Source organism: Aphidius gifuensis, linkage group LG5 (assembly GCF_014905175.1).
Source record: "Aphidius gifuensis isolate YNYX2018 linkage group LG5, ASM1490517v1, whole genome shotgun sequence".
Taxonomy (NCBI): Eukaryota; Metazoa; Arthropoda; class Insecta; order Hymenoptera; family Braconidae; genus Aphidius; species Aphidius gifuensis.
Window position 1 is genome coordinate 18,731,500 of NC_057792.1, and position 23,560 is coordinate 18,755,059.

At 25.4% G+C, this 23,560-nt stretch overlaps 1 protein-coding gene across 1 annotated transcript in view; it reads left to right on the forward strand.

Annotated features, from left to right (window-relative positions):
• LOC122858237 (lachesin-like) overlaps positions 1-23,560 on the forward strand; it is an 83,589-nt gene that overhangs the window by 5,963 nt on the left and 54,066 nt on the right. The window contains exon 2 of the mRNA XM_044161004.1: positions 22,867-22,976. Within this exon, the coding sequence (XP_044016939.1) occupies positions 22,867-22,976 (110 nt within the window). The remainder of the gene's footprint in view (positions 1-22,866; positions 22,977-23,560) is intronic.

The window sequence follows — 23,560 nt, forward strand, 5'->3', positions numbered from 1 at the left end:
AGATTATTCACATGCCAAATATCAAGTATATTTAATCAAATTAAATTATTAATTTATGAAAAAAAAAATCTTACAATTGGTTTATCATCAAAACTATACTCTAAACTTAATTTCATTTGTCGAGAGATAAAAAATAAATTAAAAAAAAAAAGATTATAACCAGTAATATTCCGAGGAAAAAAAAAAAACATTTAAAAGCCGCGAGACATCTATAAAATCAGTGGAAAAAAAACTTTTTTAATGTCAAATAAATTGAGTTTATAAAAAAAAAAATAAAATTACCATTTATTAGGAAGAAAAAAAATGCCATGGGCAATATAATATTACAATCAGAATATCTCCCTAAAAGTTTTAAAGAAAAAAAAAAAAAATGAAAAAGACAAAATAATGACATTTATCATTTTGCTTCTTTTTTTTTTTTATTTTTTGTATTCAAGATAAAACAAGTAGATTTGATGCTTCATGAGGATAACGTTTGCTTCATGAATATCTCAGACTAAAGAAGGAAAATGGTGGTGAGCTTGGATTACAATTTGGTCCATTAAAAAAAAAAAATAAAAATAGATAACAAGTTGACTTTTATCGTTTACTTGTATATAAAATTTTAACCCTAAATGTTTTTTTTTTTTTTAAATTAAAATACAAGATAAAAATCAAAGATGGAATAAATATTTTTTTTTTACATACAGTATTTTGTAATAACAAGTAATATAATGTATTTTTTTTTTTCAATATCAATATGCTAGAAAAAAAAGACAAAAAAATTTCGTAGAAAAAGGAAAATTCCATTTCGAAATTTTTTCTTTTGGCTATTTACCATTTTTCTCAATCTTGGTATACGACAGTGAGGTTAAAATGTGACCAGCTAACTTATGAATATGATAATACAGTACGAAAAAAAAGTAAAAAAAAATAAATAAAAATACTAGATGTACTACTACTACTACTACATTGATGTATATAAAATATAATAAAGTAGAAAGAGAAAAAGGATTGTACTACGAGTCAAGAAAAGAAGTCAAAAAAAAAAAATAATAATAATAAATAAGAAAATTTGTCTTTTATATATTTTTTTTCTCTTTTTATCAGGGTTGCTTTTGGTTTTCATGTACACTCAACGACCCTTATCACCTAGAGCTTGGTGAAGGCCACAGAAAGAGAATATTTTGTCCCTCGTGATATTGGATGCCCGTTGAGATGCGAATTAAAGTCATCGTTGAGTTCTCGGTTCTTTATATTACCCTCTTTTATTTATTTCTTTTTATATATATTATAACGTTGTATATTATATACCAAGCAATTTTGGTTGTACAATTTTAGTTTGGTTATTTTCAGACTTTAACATTGCGATATATTGTTTTTTGTTTGGTATGGGGATCTCTCTCGTGACATCTGTTTCCTCAGATGTTTCTTTGTTTGATGAAAAATAATGATATATATATTGTTTTGTCTGAAAATTATAATCCAGGGGATTTAAAAATACTTGTTATCTATTTTTAATTTAGACAATTATATAGATTATTTTGATAATGCGTGAATATGGTATTTTATTCTGATTTTTATTGTTAAGATAATTATTTGTCTCTTGGGATAAATAATTTTCGTATTCATAGATAAATATTTTATGTAAATTTTCGTTATATTTATTATTTATTATCGATTTAAATAATTAAAAAAATTAAATTTTCCATCGAAATGAAAATAATAATTTTGTTATGTTGATGATTCAGTTATGATAATTATATAATTTGATAAAAAATTATATAAATCAGAGCTTTTTAATGTGGAAAAAATATACATTAAAATTGTATTAAAAATAAATGATAATTTTATTAAGTTTTAATTAAAACGGCATTTTTATTTGGGCAATTTTAAATATATTTTTACAACTTTTTATGGCTACAAATTAATGTAATAAATTTGTATTTACTTCAAACATAGATTTCTTCGAATTGATAAATAAAAAATAGATGTAAATTTTACCGGATGTAAATTATAAAAAGTAATGCTATGTAAGGTTATTTTTAAATAAAATAAATAAAAGGTGTCAGTGTTTTTTTATTTAAAAACCATAATAAACAACAACAAAATTTTTTTTTGACTGAATTATTATTTAAAAAAAAATTTATGTATATCGACGGTTGAGTGATGTGGTCAAGTTGGTAAAAGCACCATTTTATCAGTGGCCTGTACCAAACCGTTCAAATCCTTGTTCCACCATATCATACGAATATACAAAGTAATTTATACTTAAATCAAAAGAAGTCAAACAACCCAGCTTTCAGGGCAAAAATCGCCTGGCATTGAACGAGAGAGGTAGTGAACCTTCCTCGCTCATTCTATGCCAGGAAGTATTTGCCCTGAAGGCTGGATCCTCTTTTGCAATACACACTAATTTTAATTTATATTTATCCTATTTTGTAATTTCAAGTACTTTGTTTTTTTCTATTGTATTTTTAACTACAGTGTATAAATTCAATACTATAGGCTTCACCTACGTAAAATTGAATTTAGCCATTTAAAATATTTAAAATTATATTTCAAATATTTTTTATATGTTTACCAAAATATTAAAATAAAAAATATTTTATTACATTAAAAATTTTGCATATAAAAATTTTTTGTTAATAATACAATTTTAATTTAATTAAAATTTATTTTAAATATATTTTCTAATTTATTTTTAATTTAATTTATATATACATACAATGTAATTTATATTTTTTTCACTTTGAATATATGTAGATAAATTTATGTATTTTTTTTTTTTCATTGTAGATCACTATTCTTACAGTATATTTTGTACAATATACATTTAGTTAATGGATTTTAGAAATAACCACAATATTTTCATAAACGTGTTCACGCATATGCAAAGAATGATGCATGTTAACAGAATGTTTAATCCTTTCTTTACTGTACATTTCAATTTAATTAACTAAAGCTCAATTCTCCACGTCGTTTTACCTCTTTGTTTTAAAACTATATCCATCTCATTATTTTTTTCGAGATATATTCTGTAATGCTTTCCCTTGCTTAAAATACATGCAAAAATAAAAAAAAAAAAAGTCTATGATATTTATTTAACCGCGTAATCCACGACCGGAAGGTGCTCACTAACCGGAAACATATCCACGAATGAGACTATTGTTGCACGAGCATCACCCTTTTTTCTGAATTTCTCTGTAAATTATATTTTTATATTTTTTTGCATTTTTACTATTGAAAAAATTACATGTGCATAAATTTTTTTTTTTTTTTTTTCGGTTAGAGGTGTCCAGTTAAAATGATAAAAATATAAAATGAATATTATATAAATAAATAAATGAAAATATGAATAATAAAAAAAAGAGACAATTCACTTGTTCAATTTTTTTTTTTTTAAATTTTTTTTTATATTTTGTTCATTGCTGCATTAACACAAAATTTTCATTTACCCACTGTATGATAATAGTTGTTTATTTTATCCATAAATACAATAGCGAGTAAGAGGGAATGAAAAAAAAAAAATTAAAAAATGCCTGGGCGTGAATCCAGAAAGTTTAAATTCGACAAAGTAGAGAATAGTTTAATCCAGCGTGTTTCGAATTTCATTGTCCTCTGTACCGATAACACAATATCACTGCACCCGTGGGAGACAAACCGGATGGTTGGAATAAAATTGGCCCGTTTGATCCGTTTTGGACAAATTCGGCCATAACATTTATCACATTTAAATTAAAACGATGACACACATTTATCATTGTACCAATTTTTTTTTTTTTTTTTAAATATACAAAAGCAATAAAACGAGTAGAATTAAATTTGTTTATTATTTTTAAATGTAAATGGGATTTTTTTTTCTTTTGTTTGAACATTTAATATTGAACTTGAATGGTATTGTTGGCTAGCCTGAGATATCGATATTGAATTATACAAAAGTAGAGGACAAAGAAACGACAATGTTAATTGAAACCTTTTTAATCAATTCAACTGAAAGTCATTAGGACAATTAAATGTAGCAATTATTCTTATTTCTTAGTTTTATATAATTGTTATTGAAATAATAGTTTAATTTTCCAATTTTAAATTAAATGTATTATGTTTTTTTCATTGGTTTTTTTTTTATAAAAATGAAAAAAATATTTTAGAATTAAAAGGGTTTGTTTATTAGAATTTCGATGAGTTATATTTTTCATAATTTAAATGTAATTTTTTGAAAATAATAATAAAGCTTTAAGTTTGTGAAAACTTGGATTTATTTTATTAATTTTATTTTTTGTGTCAAGCCTTTTTTATAATAAATAAATAAATAAAAACAAAAAAATTCATTTTAATATCACTGCTTGTATAATCTTTATGTATTTTTTATTTTTAATTCCTGTAAATTGATTTTTTTTTTGTTTTTTTTTTTAAGACTGCAGCATAAAATATTTGTGGCTATTTTAACCATAAGCGCAAAAATTTACTGCCAAGTTTATGCGTTATAATCAAAATAGAAAAATGTTTATTTTTTATTCTCAGCTGGGGTTAATAATTAAAAATAAAAATCAATATTATTTATATTTCAAATGGCAATAAAAGTGTGTAAAAATAATTTATGTTTATATTGAAAGAAAAAAAAAAATAAAAAAAGCTCTAATTTGCAAGTTTACAATTTATTGAAAAATGATAGTTTTAAATCGCGAGTATTATAATGCTGAAAATATATATATTTTAATGTAATACGTAAATAACATGACCGTGAAATTCGTTATGTTATTTCACGATGTAAACATCTCCAGTGGATTTCATACAGCAAAGCTATCCAGTGAGTTGCAACTAACCACCCACAGTTGGCCACACTCGCACTCGTCGAGAGAATATATACTATAAAATTGTTGTATTTAAACTGGTTAAACATAGACTGGTAAAAACACATACAAATAGAGAGAAGAATACGGTATAAGCTAACACTCCATAATTAACACTAGCCGTATGGTAAATTAAAACAATAAATATACACCACAGAGTATAAACATTTTAGTGTTGGTTTGGAATTTGAGTTAAAAGCATTTGCAATTTTTTTTTTTTTTTTCAAATTGTTTTTTGTTTCTTTATATACTTTTCTAAATTTAATTTAATAAAGTTTTAAATTAATATTATATATATTTTATGGCTTAAATTTTAAATCACTCAGTTGTGTTTTTATTTTTTTTTCTTCATCAAAACTAATTGAGCCGATGATTTTTTTTCTTTATCATATTTCTATTTTATTTTTAATCAAAACCAATATTGTTTTTTTTTTTTAAATTAAATAAGTAAAGATTCTGACGATAGCCAAACCAGTAATTAATTTTTTTTCAAACTGCCTTGACCACTTGCGACTGAGGAGAGCTTTTTTTATTTTTTTCAAAAATCAAACACTGCAGTTTTCCTAACAGAGCTTTTTCAAATATTCTAAATAATATTTAAAAAAAAATACAATTTTTAAGAATTACATAAAACTATGAGTATCAAAAAAAATTATTTCAATGTGTTGAGCTACATACAAAGAGTCCCGAAATGTAAAAATAGCAACACATGTTTTCGCGAAAAGCACAATCAGTCAGCTTGGATTGATGCATTAATATACACCCACCGTAATGTACGACATGTATATAAGTAAGCCACCAATCAATTGATCGTATCGATATAAATATAAAAAACTTTATAGCTATGTATACCATAATTTCAATCACCTGTAAATAATTGAAATCTTTTCGTTGCCATATACCACACGTGTTTTCTTCTCCAAAAAAAAAATCAAAATATCACGAACAATCCACACAGTATATTCACAAATAACACAAAGTGACCCATTGAGAGTTTTGAACTTGGATTTTGCCATTAGTCATCTATCGTATTTCCGATAATATGTATTACGAGGATTCGATTCAAATTGCTGGCAACGAAGTATGCGTGTTTGCTTATACTAAAATGTATATGTGACTCCTCCTCTAATTCACAATATGACTCTGAAATTCATAGGATGACCTATCCAATAAATACTACATCTTTCTCACTTTACATTATTCATTTTTTTTTTTAACTTTCATTTAGTTTATTTTTATTTTTTTTTGTTATTTTTGCAATGCAACAATGATTAATGTTTCGATTTCTACAAACCAATTATTTTTCTTTTTTTTTTTTTCGATAGCTACATAAATATTTTATAGCAATATATATATACTTTGAGTTTATCGCAAAGCTAATTTGAAAGAAGAGCCATATATATTTATTTTGCAAATTACAATACATCGTTATGCTCATTTACATTTGTTGCTAATCTACTACAACTGAATTAAATAAATCTTGTAAATTGTTTATTTATTCAATTGATCAATTCAATAACTATACATAAACATACATCATGAAATTATTTATTTATGCAGACAATATATTATACAGGCACAGTGATAAATCAAAAAAAAAAAAATATAATGATGCTGGGCTAGATGATAAAACAGCAGATGAAATTATTTTATTTGTAATTTGATCAAGGATACATTATTTTTAGTGGCTATTTTCACATGACTACTATGCTATGTATGTGTGTCTAAAATAGTATAACCAACTTCACGAAATACCTCTTGAACCAGGACACAAATACATAGTAAGATAGCTAGTATAATGTAGTGGTGTAATTATTAATTACCATCACATTGACTAATGAAACTTACGCCCTGATTTTGCACGATTTCAACAACTGCATTGCAAGGTATTTTATATGCATCAGTCGTTCACAAATTGTCAGCTGATATACATACTAAAATATTGATTTTATTAAAAAATAAAAATGGTAAATTAATTGATAAATAAATTGTGAAAATTATTAAATTAAAAAGTTTAAAATTATTAGAAATATTAAACATAAAATAATGGAAAATTTGATAAATAATTTATTAATATTTTATCTTAATTTTTTAATTTTTTCATTATTTTAGAATAATATAAATATTGACAAATTCAAATGGAAAAAAAAATTATTTATAAATTATATTTAAATTAAATTTAAATTATAATAAAAAAATATTTAAAATTATAAATAAAATTTACATTTAAATTCCGACAAATCCAAATTTTAAAAATATTTAAAAAAATATTCTACAAATGTAATTAATATTTTTTTTTATTTAATTTACTTGTATAAATTTAATATGAGTTTATATTTACTTTTAATAATAATTAAATATTTTCTACACCTAAAGAAAAATAGTAAAAAAAAATCATTTAAAATGTATAATGACTTTGAGTTAAAAATAAAGCTCAAGCTATTAAATCTATTTTATTTAATAAATATCAACAATTTCATGTAACGGATTCATTATGTACGCGTGACATACAAACCGATGTTGCCTTGGTAAACGACCATATAGACAAAGTCACGTATTGTAATAACGTGACTGGAGAATATTCACATGAGACAAGTTTCAAGCTGATCGTTTAGCCTGGTCGTATGTGCAGAATACTCAGTACGTCTAACATATATATTTAAATGATGTGTGAACGTGTACAATACATAAATACATTCCCAAAAAAAAATTATATAAAAATTATTAATTAATAAAATTAGATAATATTTGCATAGAAAAATAAAAGGGTCAGTAAAGATTAATGCATTAGACAAATATTTTAGTATGTATATATATGTAGGGGTATTTCTTGATGGAGAAAAGGGATGCAAGTGCATGATGAGAGTGATGGAACTAACACGAAGGAAGGATATGGTCATTACCCGGACAATATACCGCATTAATGGATTGAATCGAATTTAACGGCCTATGGATCAGCAGGTGGATTCAAACAGTCGTTGTGCTTTCATATATATATAGGATGTAGATGAGTAGACAATATCAGCATATACCATCATCCATGATAACCCACGTGTCTGCTCATTTAGGAAATTTCCTTGTCTCTTTCTCTGTCTTTCTCTTTGTCTCTTTTTATCGCTAATTCTCTTACTTGTGCCACATACCGAGGGTAAGTTTGATTGCTTTTCGGGTTACTCCTGATTAGGCAATCAGCCTTCCAACGTCTGCTTGACGAGTGGTACATCTTCTTCTTCTTCTTCTTCTTTGTCTTCTTATGTAATATTATTATTGATATATACGTCTTTTGCGGGCTTTTACCACAGCATCTTTGATATAATTATGGTCAAAGTGAAAATTACAATAAAAATATTATTTTCATGTAATAATAAATAAATTAAATTTATATATTGATTGAAAAAGATTATAAAAACATATAGCTATTCAATTATTATCACTGTGGCATTTTTATATAAAAAGTTGAAGAGTGTACTTTGAACGAAAAAAGGAAAAAAAAAATAAAGTTACGAGTACACTCACGCTTTTCGATAGAAAAACTTTTTTTTATTTTACTATTGTTTTTTATTTTTTTTCTAAACTTTTTTACATTTATAATGGAAATATTATATTCATTATTCTTGGGTTATATGTATAATAAGTTTAACAATGATTCGATTGCGTTGAATGCTGATATAATAATAACGAGTTTTTGATCCATAAAAGCGATCAATAACTACGTCCCCCTAGCAGTCGCGATCCACCACAGGCAAACGATATGTCCTCGTTACGATGCGGATAACGACAAAACATTAAAGCTTCTTTTTTTTTTTTACTCATAAATCTCGTTAATCCTATGCCAAGAAGACTCTTTTACGTAAAAGCCTGGCAGCGTGAAAGAGCAAGAGAGAAATAATAATAATATTTAAAAAAGAGACAAGAAAATGATGACACGTCGATACATGCTGCACCCTCTTTTTATAAATCATAATTTGTTTTTTATTTTTTTATTTAGCTTCTTTTTATATGCGTGGAAATATTTGCTTCACCCTTAATTATACGATCCACTGAAAAAAATTTCTACAAATTTTTTTTTTCTTTTTTTTACAAACACTTTATTTATATTTTCTTGCAAGTATAACTATGAAGTTGATATATATTATAAATAATGATCTAAAATAATAAAAAATAAATTATAAATAAAATAATTTTCATGGTTGAAAATATGAATTTAAATTTAACGAAATTATATCGAAAATTGTACCGAAAAAAAAATAAAAACAACAAACAATTAATTTAAAATTAAAAATTACACAATTATTAAACAAATAATATTTTTAATTAGTTTAGAAAGAAAAAAAGAACAAAAAAAAAAAAATAATAAATCTTTCTTCAAAACAAATAATCTTAAATTAAAAAAAATTCAATTAAAAAAAAAAAAATTCTAAAGGACGAAATTTGTGGTTTTTTATTCTTTGCTTATTCTTCAATTAATTACCATTTAATTAATGAATAAATTAAATAATAATTAATAAATAAATAAGAATGAAAAATAAATATAAAAATAATTTCAATTTCATCTTGTCTTTTTAATTATTTTAATTACACCAATAAAAATATATTACTAAAAAAATTATTAAAAAAAAAAGTTCTACGAAATAAATTTAATTTTAATGTAAAATTTTTTTTAATATAACAAAAGAAATTTTCTATTTTTTTTTTTTCTTTTTCAATGTAGTATATTTATGTATTATGTGTATAATATATTATTTGAGAATTTATGATATTATTAATGCTTGGAAAGTCAGGTAGACATAATATCATCCCTCGTCAAAAGACCGCAATGCATACTAAATAATAATTTTCCTTTTCATTTTACCAATTTCACCATTACGCAGTTACAAAGTCTCAATTATATTCTGCACATATATGTATTGAATTTTCCATGTAATTATAATGATAATGAATCCATCAAATTATCAAGAAAAGCTTCGAAAAATAAAACAACCCTTAAAACACTTTAAACATACGTGTTCACACTGTTTATTCTATTTTTTATATAAAAACCTTTTAAAGTTTCAATTTATATACATTTTTTACTCATTCATTTATTGATTTAACTTTATTTCATTTATATTTTTTTTTTTGAGCTTTTACAAATATGAATGTAGCATTAAATATAATTCTGCAAAATACAACAGCTCACACAGTACAAAAATAATACTCGAGATGACAATGATCAGCAACACCAAGCTCAAAATAAAATTCATTAAAATTTAAAAATAATAATTAAATGTAATATGTTCATTTTATAATTGAAAAAAAAATAATTCAAGTAATTATATTTGAAATTATTTATTTCATTTTCACAAAATTGCCAATGATGTATTCATTTGCAATTTTGCGCAGACGCAAATAATTGTTGTTGTTGTATCATGTGTTAATAACAAGATTATTCATCCATATTCCATTTGACAAAAAAAAAAAAAACAAAAAAAAAATAAATAAAATCATGTATGTGTAGGTTAAAAAAATAAATGTGTTGTAATAATAAATTTTTCAGCAAAAACTTTTAAACTATATTTTTTTTCTCATTTTATTTTTATTAATATCTATTTATTATTATTATTTATTATTCTTTCAACTTTTGTCGTATTATCTATAGACAATTGTCTTGCGAAATTTCCTACTTTTTCAAAATTATTTTTATTATATTTTGTCCAGAAAAAGTATAATCACTGCAATCACCCAATCATCGTTGTGGAAGAATTTAATAAAACCCACAATATCTCAACTGCCTACCCTCAATTATTATAAAAAAAAAAAATAAATAAGAACACTCGTAAATGAAAGAGTAAAACAAGCAACTTTCCATCTACCACACCAAAATAATCACAATAATATAAAAAAATTCTTCATAATCCTACAAACCCCTTCAATTTATAACTCTCTTTTTTTTTTTTTTTTTTTTTTGCAATTTAAATTCTTCATATTTTCTTAATATAATATTTTTCTATTATATGTCTTGAAGAGTATCAAAACAATTCATAAAATATACCAAAGAAAAAGATCTTCCATAAATTGCTTTATTATTTTTAAGAGAAGTAAAAAAATCTTTTATTCATTCGATGGATAATTAAAGGTAAACTCTCATGTATTCGATACACCATTTGAGGGTGTGTATATACACACGAATAGGGTAGTTTTAAGGGACTAATGTGGAATGAGAACCCTTGCTTTTCATCGTGTTTGTTAAGCTTCTTACAAATTAGCTGTAAATATTCATGCGTTTCTACTTCCTTTCCCTCATTGGCATATATTGCCCTAAAAAGGGTTAAAAAAAAACCACGTGGTAACCTCTTGTTTTACTCCCTCAATTCACACACACACATACGTATATAAATATACCCACAAAGTATAAACTTTAGCCTCGAGGTATGTTTTTTTTATTTTACCTTTTCTCACCCTATTTTGAACCTTTCCTTTATTTTTTTTGTGCAACCTTTTTTTTTTTTTGCGTTCATCCTGTTGCCTTTACTCGCTGATGAAAAGACAAAAAGCAACACTAAAGTCAACGAGATAATGAGTACAATGTATGAAAAGCATAAACGGTTGGTTTTAATTATTCAATCACTCAATTAAAACTAAAATTTCAGTATAATTGTGTATCTGTGTATGTATATTAAATTTAAATTTATATATGTCACATAAAACGATGACAAAACTCATAATAATTTGGTCATTAAATTATTCAGTTTAAATAGACGCAACACAATTTAGTATTATATATAAAAATCGTTAAAGAATAAAGATTATACTTCGTTATAATTTTAATGATTTCGAGAATGAATATAATTTCCATTGTAGTCTTGATAGAAAAAATATGAAAAAAATGAAGATAGAAAAAATAGAAAATAGATATTAAATTTGTTATTACATGTAAAAGCATAAAAAAAAAAATAAAGTGACATTAAAATAATGTTAAAATTATGACAAGACGAAATGTAAATGTCGAGGGCAATGAATTGCAAATAGCCACATTTCTATATCGAGGTGTCATTGCTGGACGAGAAACGATAGTACTAAAGTGCAACTTATGGGGTAGTACGACGAGATGACGCCTCTGAAATTCACATCAATTTATAAAAGACAAAATACTAAAAAAAAAAAAAACATAATATTATGCTTATTACGATCGTAAAGCTCCTTTCACAGTTATATTTTTTTTTTTTTCATTTTTTTTATTTATGTCAACACTTGTAGCCTCTTCGTGAGTCATCAACAATTCAATGTGCATTTTTCTCTTGAAAAAGAAAATTTCTTTCGTCGTAATATAATTCATGTTGTTTCATAAAACAATTTAAGAATTTATAAAAAATTATTTTTCATTTTAAAAAATATGCGGAGAAATAAAAATAATTAATTTATAATTTTTTTTTTTACTTTTTTTTAAAGTAATGTTATTATGTGTTTTAAAATTTGATAATTAATATAATCTGGGACATTTTATGGACAATGAAAAGTAGAAATTAAAGTCATTAAAATATTGATTAATATATTTTTTTGTATTGTGCTTTTATTGTAAATAAATTTCTGATTTATTTGTTTTTTTTTTCTGTTAATAATTTTGATGGTTGGTGACATTAGCCAACGGCTATTTAGGTTTTATTAGTTTGTCGACAGTTATACCAACATGTGCGTGCAATGCGTGAGATTATATTAGACACCCAGGTGATACAAATGTTACAGCACTATATATATTGAAACAAAGACATTAACTTTACCCGTTTACCTTGTAATATAATGACGCAGCATTTACTGTTTCTCATTACGAATTTATAGATTTTAGCAATTTCAATTTTTTTTTTTCTTAGAGGATATATCAATATTGTCATTTCCAAGAGTTTTTTTGTATTTTTGATATTCAATAGACTTTCTCACGGTTCTTTTGATACATTTGACTGAATCTATTGTCATAAAAAAACTGTCTTTCAGTATTTCAAGGTATCGGTCAGTGGGAATAAAATCCTCCCTTTGGAAAACATCCCAGAGGATTTGTAATCGGTGGATCTTTTTCCATTGTCAAGGGATTTTCTTGTCATTGTATCATACAGATACAAAATGAAAATAAAAATTTATTATCATTTGTTTAAATAAAAAAAAAATTAAATTAACAAAAATAAATTATTCCAAATGAATGGAAATAATTTTTGGGTTTAAATATTAACTTTAGTAAGTTTTGGCTGTTGAGATATATTATTTTTATTTCAATTTATTGACTGTGTGATTGTGAAATTGAAAATATCCTTTACTTCTCTTCTCTGTTATAAATAGTACATTTGTCATTGATAATTATGGTAGTGAGATGGATAAAATATGTGTAAGTGAGAAAGACAATCAATTAAATTATTGATTTAGAAACATATATATGAAAAAAATTGTTTGGATTATATACAATAATTAATCAATATATTTTTATCAATCAATATACATTTATGGATTAATGTAATCAATTCAAAAATTTTTGAATTGTGATCCGTGATGTAAAAGGAAAAAAAAAACGAATCTATGATCCAATTTGTGATCAGTTTAGAATAATCTTTTTTTTTTTTATATCCGGTGTTTGAGGCAGATATTTCCTAGCGTAGATCAAGTGCGTAGTTCACATGCTCTATGCTAAATTATGTTTGCCCCAAACACCAGGAATGGTATTAAATCTTTATACACAAATTTTTAGACGCCATAGTCAACAGATTTGAACATGAAACCTCGCAGGCTAATCGCAGGGCTCTTGCCGACTTAACCATCAGCTCACTCGATGAACTCGTACATAAAAATAACACACATAATTTCAATATCAAACTTTCGTTATTTTAAAAAGTAATAAAATTATTATTAATTTTTTCAATCTAATAAAACAAACTTGCAACTCAAAATTTCCTTTTTTCTTACAAAATAGAATTTTTTATTCTTTTTTTTTTTTGGAAATAAAAAGTTTATCATTTATTTAATATATGAAAAAAATGTCTCAATCACTTAAAAATATCATAATCATTGTCTTTTTAAACGTGTTAATAAAAAATAAATTTCATTCATATTTTTATGCACAAAGTATTATTCAAACTGCTAATAAAATAGAAAGAAAAAAAAAAAGCATTAAAGATATATCTCTTGTTTGTATGATTATTTTTATTTTAAAAATTTAATTATCTACCCAGTAATTAAATCCTCAAAATTTACAAAATGATTAATGTAATTCTCAAATTTTAATGGATCCTCTGTACACCACATAGCTTTGTCATACACCCCGAATATTATCAAAATGTTTTCACAAAATAATTAAAAAGCTTTGAGGTCATCATCCACCATACAGACAGTCAACATAAATATCTTTCATAAACTAAATTTTGAATATATCCATGTTTCATTGAACCATATGCTTACAAAATTATTTAATTCATTCGGAATAATGTTATCTTGATTCTGGACATATTGACAAGTTACAGTTGGCAAAATTTGTATCGACATTCTATACAGAAATAAATGACTTGAACATAAATGGTTGAATCATCAAGCCACATGGTACAAATTGTCCATTGAAGTTATCAACTTGTATAACCTCCGAAAATTAACAAACTTGAGTGAATTTGTTGAGGTTAGGTGTCTTGGTTTGTCATTGTCTAAATATATATATATTGAAAAAAGTAAAACTCCAAATGACCAGTTCCAATCAGCTACTATTGCCTGATAAATTGATTTCTGTAATGAATTGTGGCCATTTCTATCTAGACACCAGAATTCAATATTGCTTCTTCAGGTTCACAAGTTTCTTTTGTGAGTGGTACCACTCTGGTTTGTAATTTTCGTCAATATATATAGATATTTTATAGATTCATTAAAGAGGGAGAGAATTTCTACTGTATACATGTAAGATTCATCGAAAGTACAAGCCAAACGGCTTTTACCAACTCTTAAAGGAGAAATGGTATTTCGTGCGGAAGAATGAATGAATCGAAACCCTAGAAAAACATCCGAAAATACTTGCTTTTACTGATTTTTATTTCTTTTATTCTCTTTCATTTTGTTTTTTTTAGTTTATAAAATTCATTTCATTTTATTTTTTTTTTCTCTGTCTCGGCTAGTATTCATGTTTGTCTATTGGGAGCGAATTCATATCCACTTGATGCCCATTTAAAAAAAACTTGAACTTTATATCTTACTTGATATTCCACTGAGGTTACTTTGTACTACAACTTTAACTTTTCAAACTAAAAAAAGCAATATTTAATGGTTAAAAGATTTTAATTGTCATCACGCAAAATGTGTTTATAATTTTCATTTAAATAAATTATCTAAAATATAATAAATATAAAAAACAAATTGTAATAATTATATTTCATTTTTTTTTGAAATAAAATAAATCCGTATATATACAAATATTATATGAAATATTGCGTATATGTGCTGCGAGTGAAAACCCAATTGAACATGTCGAATGACCGACAGATTAGTTTTGTACGTCTGTTGGCGTCAATTTGAATATAGATTAGTTGTCAGGGGAAATTGGCCACACACGACATATAGTTATATATTGTTATCTCATTCCGAGGTTTATTATCCAAAGCACATTGTTATTCTCTCACTCAGCATTGTGTATATACAATTCCCTTGTTTCTACATATTCATACACATCCATAGATATATTTATATGAATATTTATATATATTTTAATGTGATTTTACATGTAATTGTAAGTGTCATACCTCGTAAAATAATATTTCATTAAATTTAAATTTTTTAAATATCAATATATCAAAAATTCAATAGGTGATAATTTATTTAAAATTAATTAACTATTTATAATTCAAATCAACAAATGAATCAACTATTAAATTAAAATAAACACCCAAATTTATTTGAACAATTCTTATTTTATAATTTTATCTTTGTGTATGGATAAAGTATCTTGGTGTTAAGCAAGCTTTAATGACAATCCAGCAAGTAAAATTTTATCTCATTTATACAATTTTGTATTCCATAGATTTACATGTAGACACTTGTTTATGTGTGTGAATGAAAAGTACTAAATTTAAATTGGTTAATATCAAATAAATTATTTCACATGTATATACAAATAGTAGCTTGTTGAAATCATATTATCCAATAATATTATTTCATATATGATAAAACTATATATAACTTGTTCAACAGCATTGAAAATTAGCAAGAATATAGTGGTACTATAACTGACAAATTAATATCACATAAAAATGTCATTTACAAAGTTTAAAAATAATATATTTTACATATCGCCATAAATCAAATTTATTTTCATTTTTTTACTTTATATATTCATTGACAATTTAACGATATAATAATCAAACTTTTTTTGTTTTATTTTTCAATACACGTAGTTTATTATATATCTATTTTTTTTTTATTATATTTTTATATTATAACTTGTGTGTGTTTTTTTTTTTATAAGGCTTCGTGGTTTGAATTTATGTGACATTGGTCTGTGCGCCCCCTTGACCCCGTACCCTTAACATATAGTCATATATGAGTATTAGAAAAATGAAAAAAAATATAAGGGAGGATTTTGTGATGCTCCGACAGAAATGAATCGAACCAGCCGTGTCCCCGGGTACTTTACAAATATGTGACCAGAAAACAAACTAAAAATACGTAATTTTCATCTCCGATTACCCCTCGTTTGTTTTTTTTTATTTTTTATTTTTATTCTTTTCTGTTTTAGCTTGGTTCAGTGTTCACTATACCCTCTTTCAATTGCAAACTTTGAAGCATGATTTTCTTTTACCCCAGAGTTTCAAGTCTCTTGTTTTTTTTTTATTTTTATTTTTTTTTTATTTTTTGTAGATTCATTCTGGCATTCGCTCATCCCCCTGTCGATTCAAAAACTTACCCTATACTATTTGTAATTAAAAAGAATCAAGAAATCGATGGATGAAATGAATAATATGGAAAATAAAAATAACAGAAGAAAAATAAAGACAAAATATTATTTTTTGCGCAAGCGTAAATTTACATTTGAAACAATGGCGATTCTAAGATTAACGACATTCATCATCCCTTTGGATTATTCAACAACCACACTGTCTCTCTTTTCACTATTATTTCAACGACAAGAATGATATACCCGACATGTCCCAATAAATGTATACCAAGCACAATCCTATTTTATACGAGCGATCGTAATTTTCAAAATGACGCCGTTAGTTCACTGGCACGCGTCAGAATTTCACAGTACCGTAGCAAAATTTAATGGTATAATTTTTATTTTTTTTTAAATTTTAAATTCAAGTATTTTGATGGTCTTTTTCATTATTTTTATATTCGTAATAATACATGCAAGACAATCGAATATATGGGGTTAAATATATGCAGAGAAAAAAAAGAGGAAGTTAAATAAATTTTAAAAGATTAATTCATACAAATATTTTTATTGTGAGTTAAAAAAACAAAAATAAATTAATAATAAAAGCATCAGAGAAAAAATTTATGACTTGAATGTAGTATGAGAATATAAATGAGATAAAAAAATGTTAAAATTGAAGAGAGGATTTTTTGATTTGATGTATTTTAAATTTGTCATGAAATGAACAAAAAAATATTAATGAAATTGAAATTAATAAATGATTTTAACAGTTAAATTTTATAAAAAATAATCAATTCAATAATTTTTAAATTGTGATCTGTGATGTAAAAAAAGAAAAAAAAACGAATCTGTGATCCAATTTGTGATCAGTTTAGAAATACGTTTTTTTTTTAATATTTATCCGGTGTTTGAGGCAGATATTTCCTGGCGTAGACCAAGTGCGTAGTTCACATGCTCTATGCTAGATTATATTTGCCCCAAACACCAAGTGAAGAAATTTACAGAACTGAAATAGATAGGCTTCTTCGATTTCTATATACTCAACTATTCGTTAAGAATTATCAGCTCATAACCTTGTACAATAATACATAATAGATTTGAACTGGATATATGAATTTCTGACGGCAAGGCTCTTGCCAACTCAACCATCAGCTCATTCGATGATCGAGTATATAAAAATAACACACATAATTTCAATATGAAACTTTCGTTATTTTAAAAAGTAACAATAAAATTATTATTAATTTTTTCAATCTTATAAAACAAACTTGTAACTCAAAATTTCTTTTTTTCTTACAAAATCGAATTTTTTATTCTTTTTTTTTTCGAAATAAAAAGTTTATAATTTATTTAATATATAAAAAAATGTCTCAATCACTTAAAAATATCATAATCATTGTCTTGTTCAACGTATTAATAAAAAAACAAATTTAACGTATATTTTTATGCACAAAGTGTTATTCAAACAGCTAATAAATTGGAAAGAAAAAAAAAAATTAAAATACAAAAAAAAACGTTAAATGAAATGAACAAAAAAATATTAATGAAATTAAAATTATTGTAATAAAAATAAATTTATAAAATTATATTTTAACTGAAGATAATAGTTAAAATGTTTATCTGCATTTGCAAAATTATATTCTGATTTTCAAGTGGTAAATTTTTATTCCATGTAGCCAGAAAAAAAACATAAAGATTCGATAAAAACCAACCAGTTGACACTGTGACCTTTGTTACGTGTGTTGAACGTATGTTTGTGTTAAAAAAGATTTTGTTGTGCTTTTTGAATAATGCAAAATGAAGGATGAGACGTCTAATTTTGTTGTGTATATAAAAATAACAACATACGAGAATTTAAAAGGGATGAGTTGAGTGTAAAGTATGCACACATGTGCAAGTTCACAGGTGTAAAAACGTGTTGTTTTTGTTGTTGTTGTTGACTTCTGGTTTCCTGTTAAATTCAATATTCCAAAGACACTCTATTTCTAGTCCTGAAAATTTATCTATATAAATACATAAGCAGAATTTCATGACATCAAGTAAAACCATTTTGGCTTTACACAATTTCTTTCAAGACATTATATCTCAAAAAGAAAAAAAAAAAAGAAATCAACCAGAAAAATACGTAAAAATGTTTTGAAGACTTGAAAAGTAAAAAAAATATAAAAAAAAAAAAAAAAACCAACACTAAAATGGAATAAGAAAATTTAACACTCGTGTCTTTTACGATATTTTTTTTTTTTTATACCAAAACTAAATCAAGTTCATTTAGATAAGATTCCCTGTTTCTTGACTTAAAGAGAAATAAGAGGTGAACAAAAAAAAAAAAGAGGTATGGCACTCATCCAGATTCTATCACAAAATAAAGTTTTGTATTTTTTCAATAAATTTTACGTTTGAAAAATACTGTCCCCATTATAAATTGCATGAACTTTTTCATCTATGGATTGTCAAAGTAAAAAAAAAAAAAAAAATACTTGCGCTCTTTATTACAATTTATTCTGTAATTTTTTCTTTCATTCATTACTTTTTTTTTCTATTCAATTTTTCTCCAACGAAAATGATCAAATATCAATTTAAATTCACCTGATCAAGTAAAGGCGGATTGTAAAAATAGATGGGATTGTATAACAAAAAGAAAAAATAAAATAAGCGATGGTATTCCGATTAAATTTACTCATTTCTTTTGTTCGTATTTCAACACTAGTACTTTTGGTACCTTTTCAATGATATTCTTGACTCAATGGTTAAATATATATCCGAGTTTTATTCTCTGATGCCCCAGTGGAATTTACTTTCTCCAAATTTACATAAAAAAAAAAAAGGATATAATCTTAAGACTCATTTTTATTTTGATACTCTTATATAAAACATGAAATTCCACATGTTATTTCCCTCGTGTCATGATGTGTATGTTGTATTATGTTAAGACGCGCAAACGAGTCTCAGGTGACGTTTACTTTGAAGTGTCATAGGCTGTTGTTGAATAGAAAATATACACAAGAACACGAACAAGATGAAGAAGAAGAAAATGAAGTTAAAGAGAAAATCGATACTGTTAGTATGCTCATTTGAATACTTAGATTGAACGTGAATAGAAAAAAAAAAAATATATAAAAATAGAAGGGGAGCTTAATCGTGCTTTTGCCAGTTAAATTTATGAGATTTAACTTGATAAGGAAAGATCAGGTTTACTGTATAAGAATTAAACGAATAAGAAAAGTTTAAATAAAAAAAAAATATATATATTCCCAAGGGCAGTTAACAAATACGTGAAAAAGATGCAAAGTTTAGACAGAGAAAGAGTGTGATTGTAAAATAGATAAGAGGGACAAAACGTCTGCAGGGCACTACTGTGAGGTGGCCAATTTTTTTGCCATTATTATCCGACAAACCGACATTCACAGGCAAATCGTATATTGTTTCATGATAACGTTAGTTTACTCAATGCGACGACAGACCACAGGATATTTTCCTTTCCTATTCAACACTCATCCTTTTTTTTTTTTTTTTTATCACTAGTTTAATTTACAATTGTGTGCGAAAATTTCATCTGCATTGTTTCGAAATACAGACTCTGATCATATTTAAAAACTTATCATATTTTTTATTTTTTTTCTATGAACGTTTTTGTATTCTCCAAAAGCTTTTTTGTATTTTCTAAAAGAGAGTTAATATATTGAAGAAAAAAATTGCAGCTGTTGAAGGTAGTTATCTAGTGTGTAGCAATACTTGACTATCGAAATTTTTTTTTTTCATTTTTGTTGTAAATATTTCGATGTAGATTGATGCACTTTATTGCTCATACAATAATGAAATTTTTTCTCATTCAATAAACAAGACACAGCTATTCAAATTTCATCTAGACAAAAAAAAAAAATCTATAATTTTTTCATTTCGTTATTTTAACAAGCATCAACTGGATTTTTTTGTGATATCAAATTTTTTTTTGTATTCACAGTTAATTAAACTGAGATACTTAAACTTAAAAAAAAAAAAAAATTAAATGACTACATGAAAACGAGACTGAGTAATATCTATATGAGTAAAAAAAAATTTCATCCTTATACATAGATAAGTTGATGTGAAAAAGTGGTTTATCTATCTACCAACTTGTTTTTTACGTCTTCATTCTACCAGCATGGTCAAGTGATGATAACGTTGCTAAAAGATTTTTAGTATATAAAAAAAATTGTCAGAAAGGTTGGATAAACTGTGACAATTCATCATGCCAAAAAAATATCTGCATTGAAATATATAAACTCGTGAGCTTTTATGAGACACACGTGGTTTATTCACACGATCTAAAGTGCATTTTTGTAACTTGTGCTTTTTTAAAATAGAATAGTATAACAGTATAAAAAAAAAAAAAAGGTAAAATAATCAAAAAATAAAATAGTATAAGAGTCGATGACAGTAAAAGAAAAGTAAAATGCATTGGAGAAAAATACACCATAGAACGGTAATCCAGATAAAGTCTATATATCCGACGTTTTATCTCGGATTTCATTCGATTTTTCAGACATAAGCGATAGTGAAAGAGCGACGAAAAAAAAAAAAAAAAAACAATTCAAGATGAAAATAGATATTTCGCTAGTATTTTATTTATATAATTTTTTTTTTTTGTTGGACCCTTATGCATTTCTGATGAAGACCAAAGAGTTTCACATGTACACACATAATACACACACACACACTTTAATTTAAAAATACATATATGAAAACATGTATAAATGTGTGTATGTGTGTGTAGAAGTTTTATGTATATATATATATTTTCCCTCACCTACAATATGGTGCACACACAACTTGGACTGATTGCGATCGGGATTTAATGAAAATTCCACAGAGAAAAACAATTCTACGACTTCTGTCTCTTCTTTGCGGTTAAATTTTAACCCCTATTTTCTGCAGCTGTTTATTTTTTTTTTTCTCATCTTTTGTACTTAATATATTTTAGAAATTTCTACAGTAATTTTATTGATTTTAAATTTTTTGAAAAAAAATAAATATGAAGGTAAATTTTGTGAAATGTTATAAGTCGTGCAAAGAAACATTGTCGTTTCATAAACAATAAATCTCAGTGTATGGTATGAGTAAAAATAAAAATATATAAAAAGTAGGGGAAGAGGGAGAGTGGTTAGGCCAAGTAGTCAGCAATTTTCCGTGCCGGCGCCCCGACAAAAAGCTCGCCACCCTCGTCGTTCATTCTGTCTTTTTGCTCGTAACTATACCATCCCTGAGCACATGCTCTTTCTCTCTATTTTTTTTTTTTTTTTTTTTTTCTTGTCTCATTTTTACTCTAGTTCACTCTGGGACGTTGTACCATTCTCATGCCATTTCCGGCAAAGAGCTGAGCTTTCGACTGTCTGGGTAAATACATAGTATACACAGTACTGTCGAGTCACGTTTCAGCGCGAAAATTCATTTAATGTTTCCGCACTGTACTATGAAAGAAGAAGGACAAAATTGGGGTGAGCAAAAGGCAGTAGAAAATGAGTGCAATCCTAATGGAACGAATGGTCTTAGTTATCTTCGATGTATCAACAGCATTTATATACTTTTTTTCTTTTTTAAAAATGAAAGATATATTTATTTTTATATACTTTAGAGGCTTTAAATTTATAATAATTTATTAATTGATATTAACGTATAAAATTATTAAATGTAATACATTTTTTTTGATGATAAATTTTATCACGATAATGAAAAGAAAATATATTTATTTATTATTTAAATAAATATTCGTTATCGATATATATTAGATACGTGATCATTTGAGACTCACTTTGTGTATAACATATGTTTTGTTAAGAAATTCTTTTAGAATAAAAATACCACTAGATGTGGCATCAACCCAAAGAGAATTTTCTAGTTACTTGAACTTTTTTATGTTGAGCTTGCCAACTTTGTAGTCACTTCGATTCGCTTTAAAAGTCACAATGTACTCGACAGGTTACTACTTTACTTGACTACCTGAAAGAGAATTTTCTTTTTGTAAAAACTCCTTGGGCACCTTGAACAAACTCAATCTACTTACTGCTAGTAGTAAGATCTTTTGCTTTCGACATATTGTCAATCGGGTTATGCTTTTTTTTTTTATTTGAAAATAAAAATCTTAAAAATAAATAAATAAAGTTTTTGTGACAATTATTTGTGTTTCAGTGAGCACAGTAGCAGAACCAGAATTTGTTGAAGAGATTGGTAATACGACAGTGCCAGCAGGTAGAAATATAAAGTTGGCATGTAGCGTCAAGGACCTGGGTACTTACAAGGTAAGTGTCAGTCGTTTGAGAGAAAGTTCGTATATGGTTAAAAGACCTTCCTGTTTGGTTGAAAATTTAGTAGATGAGTTTGCCAAGTTAATGAAGACCCTTCCTTAAGAATGTTTGAAAAGCCAAGTACAAAGTTAAAACCACATTCAGTATGGACAAGAATCTAAATTTGAGGTCATCACTATCAAAACTAAATAACAAGCATTTTATATTATAAAATTCAATAAAATCAAATATTTTTTTTATATCAACGTATATAATTATGAGGGAATTTAATTTATCAGTTGAATATATTATATGAAATAATTATCATCTGATTTTATATTATTAATAACATACATATATGTATACTTGATATTTATGCTTGAGTTATTTTATGAGTACTGTCACATCCTTATCAGACTCAACTAAAAATCTAGGCTTTTAATGAATGAACTTTCATTGGAAGAACCTCATTAAAAACAAAATAAGTATGTTGAACTCTTGTATAATAATTTTTATCTTGCGTGTATATTTCAATGGTGATAAAACTTGAATTTTCATTTGTCTATTCATTATACAAATGTGTCTTCATATTTGTACAA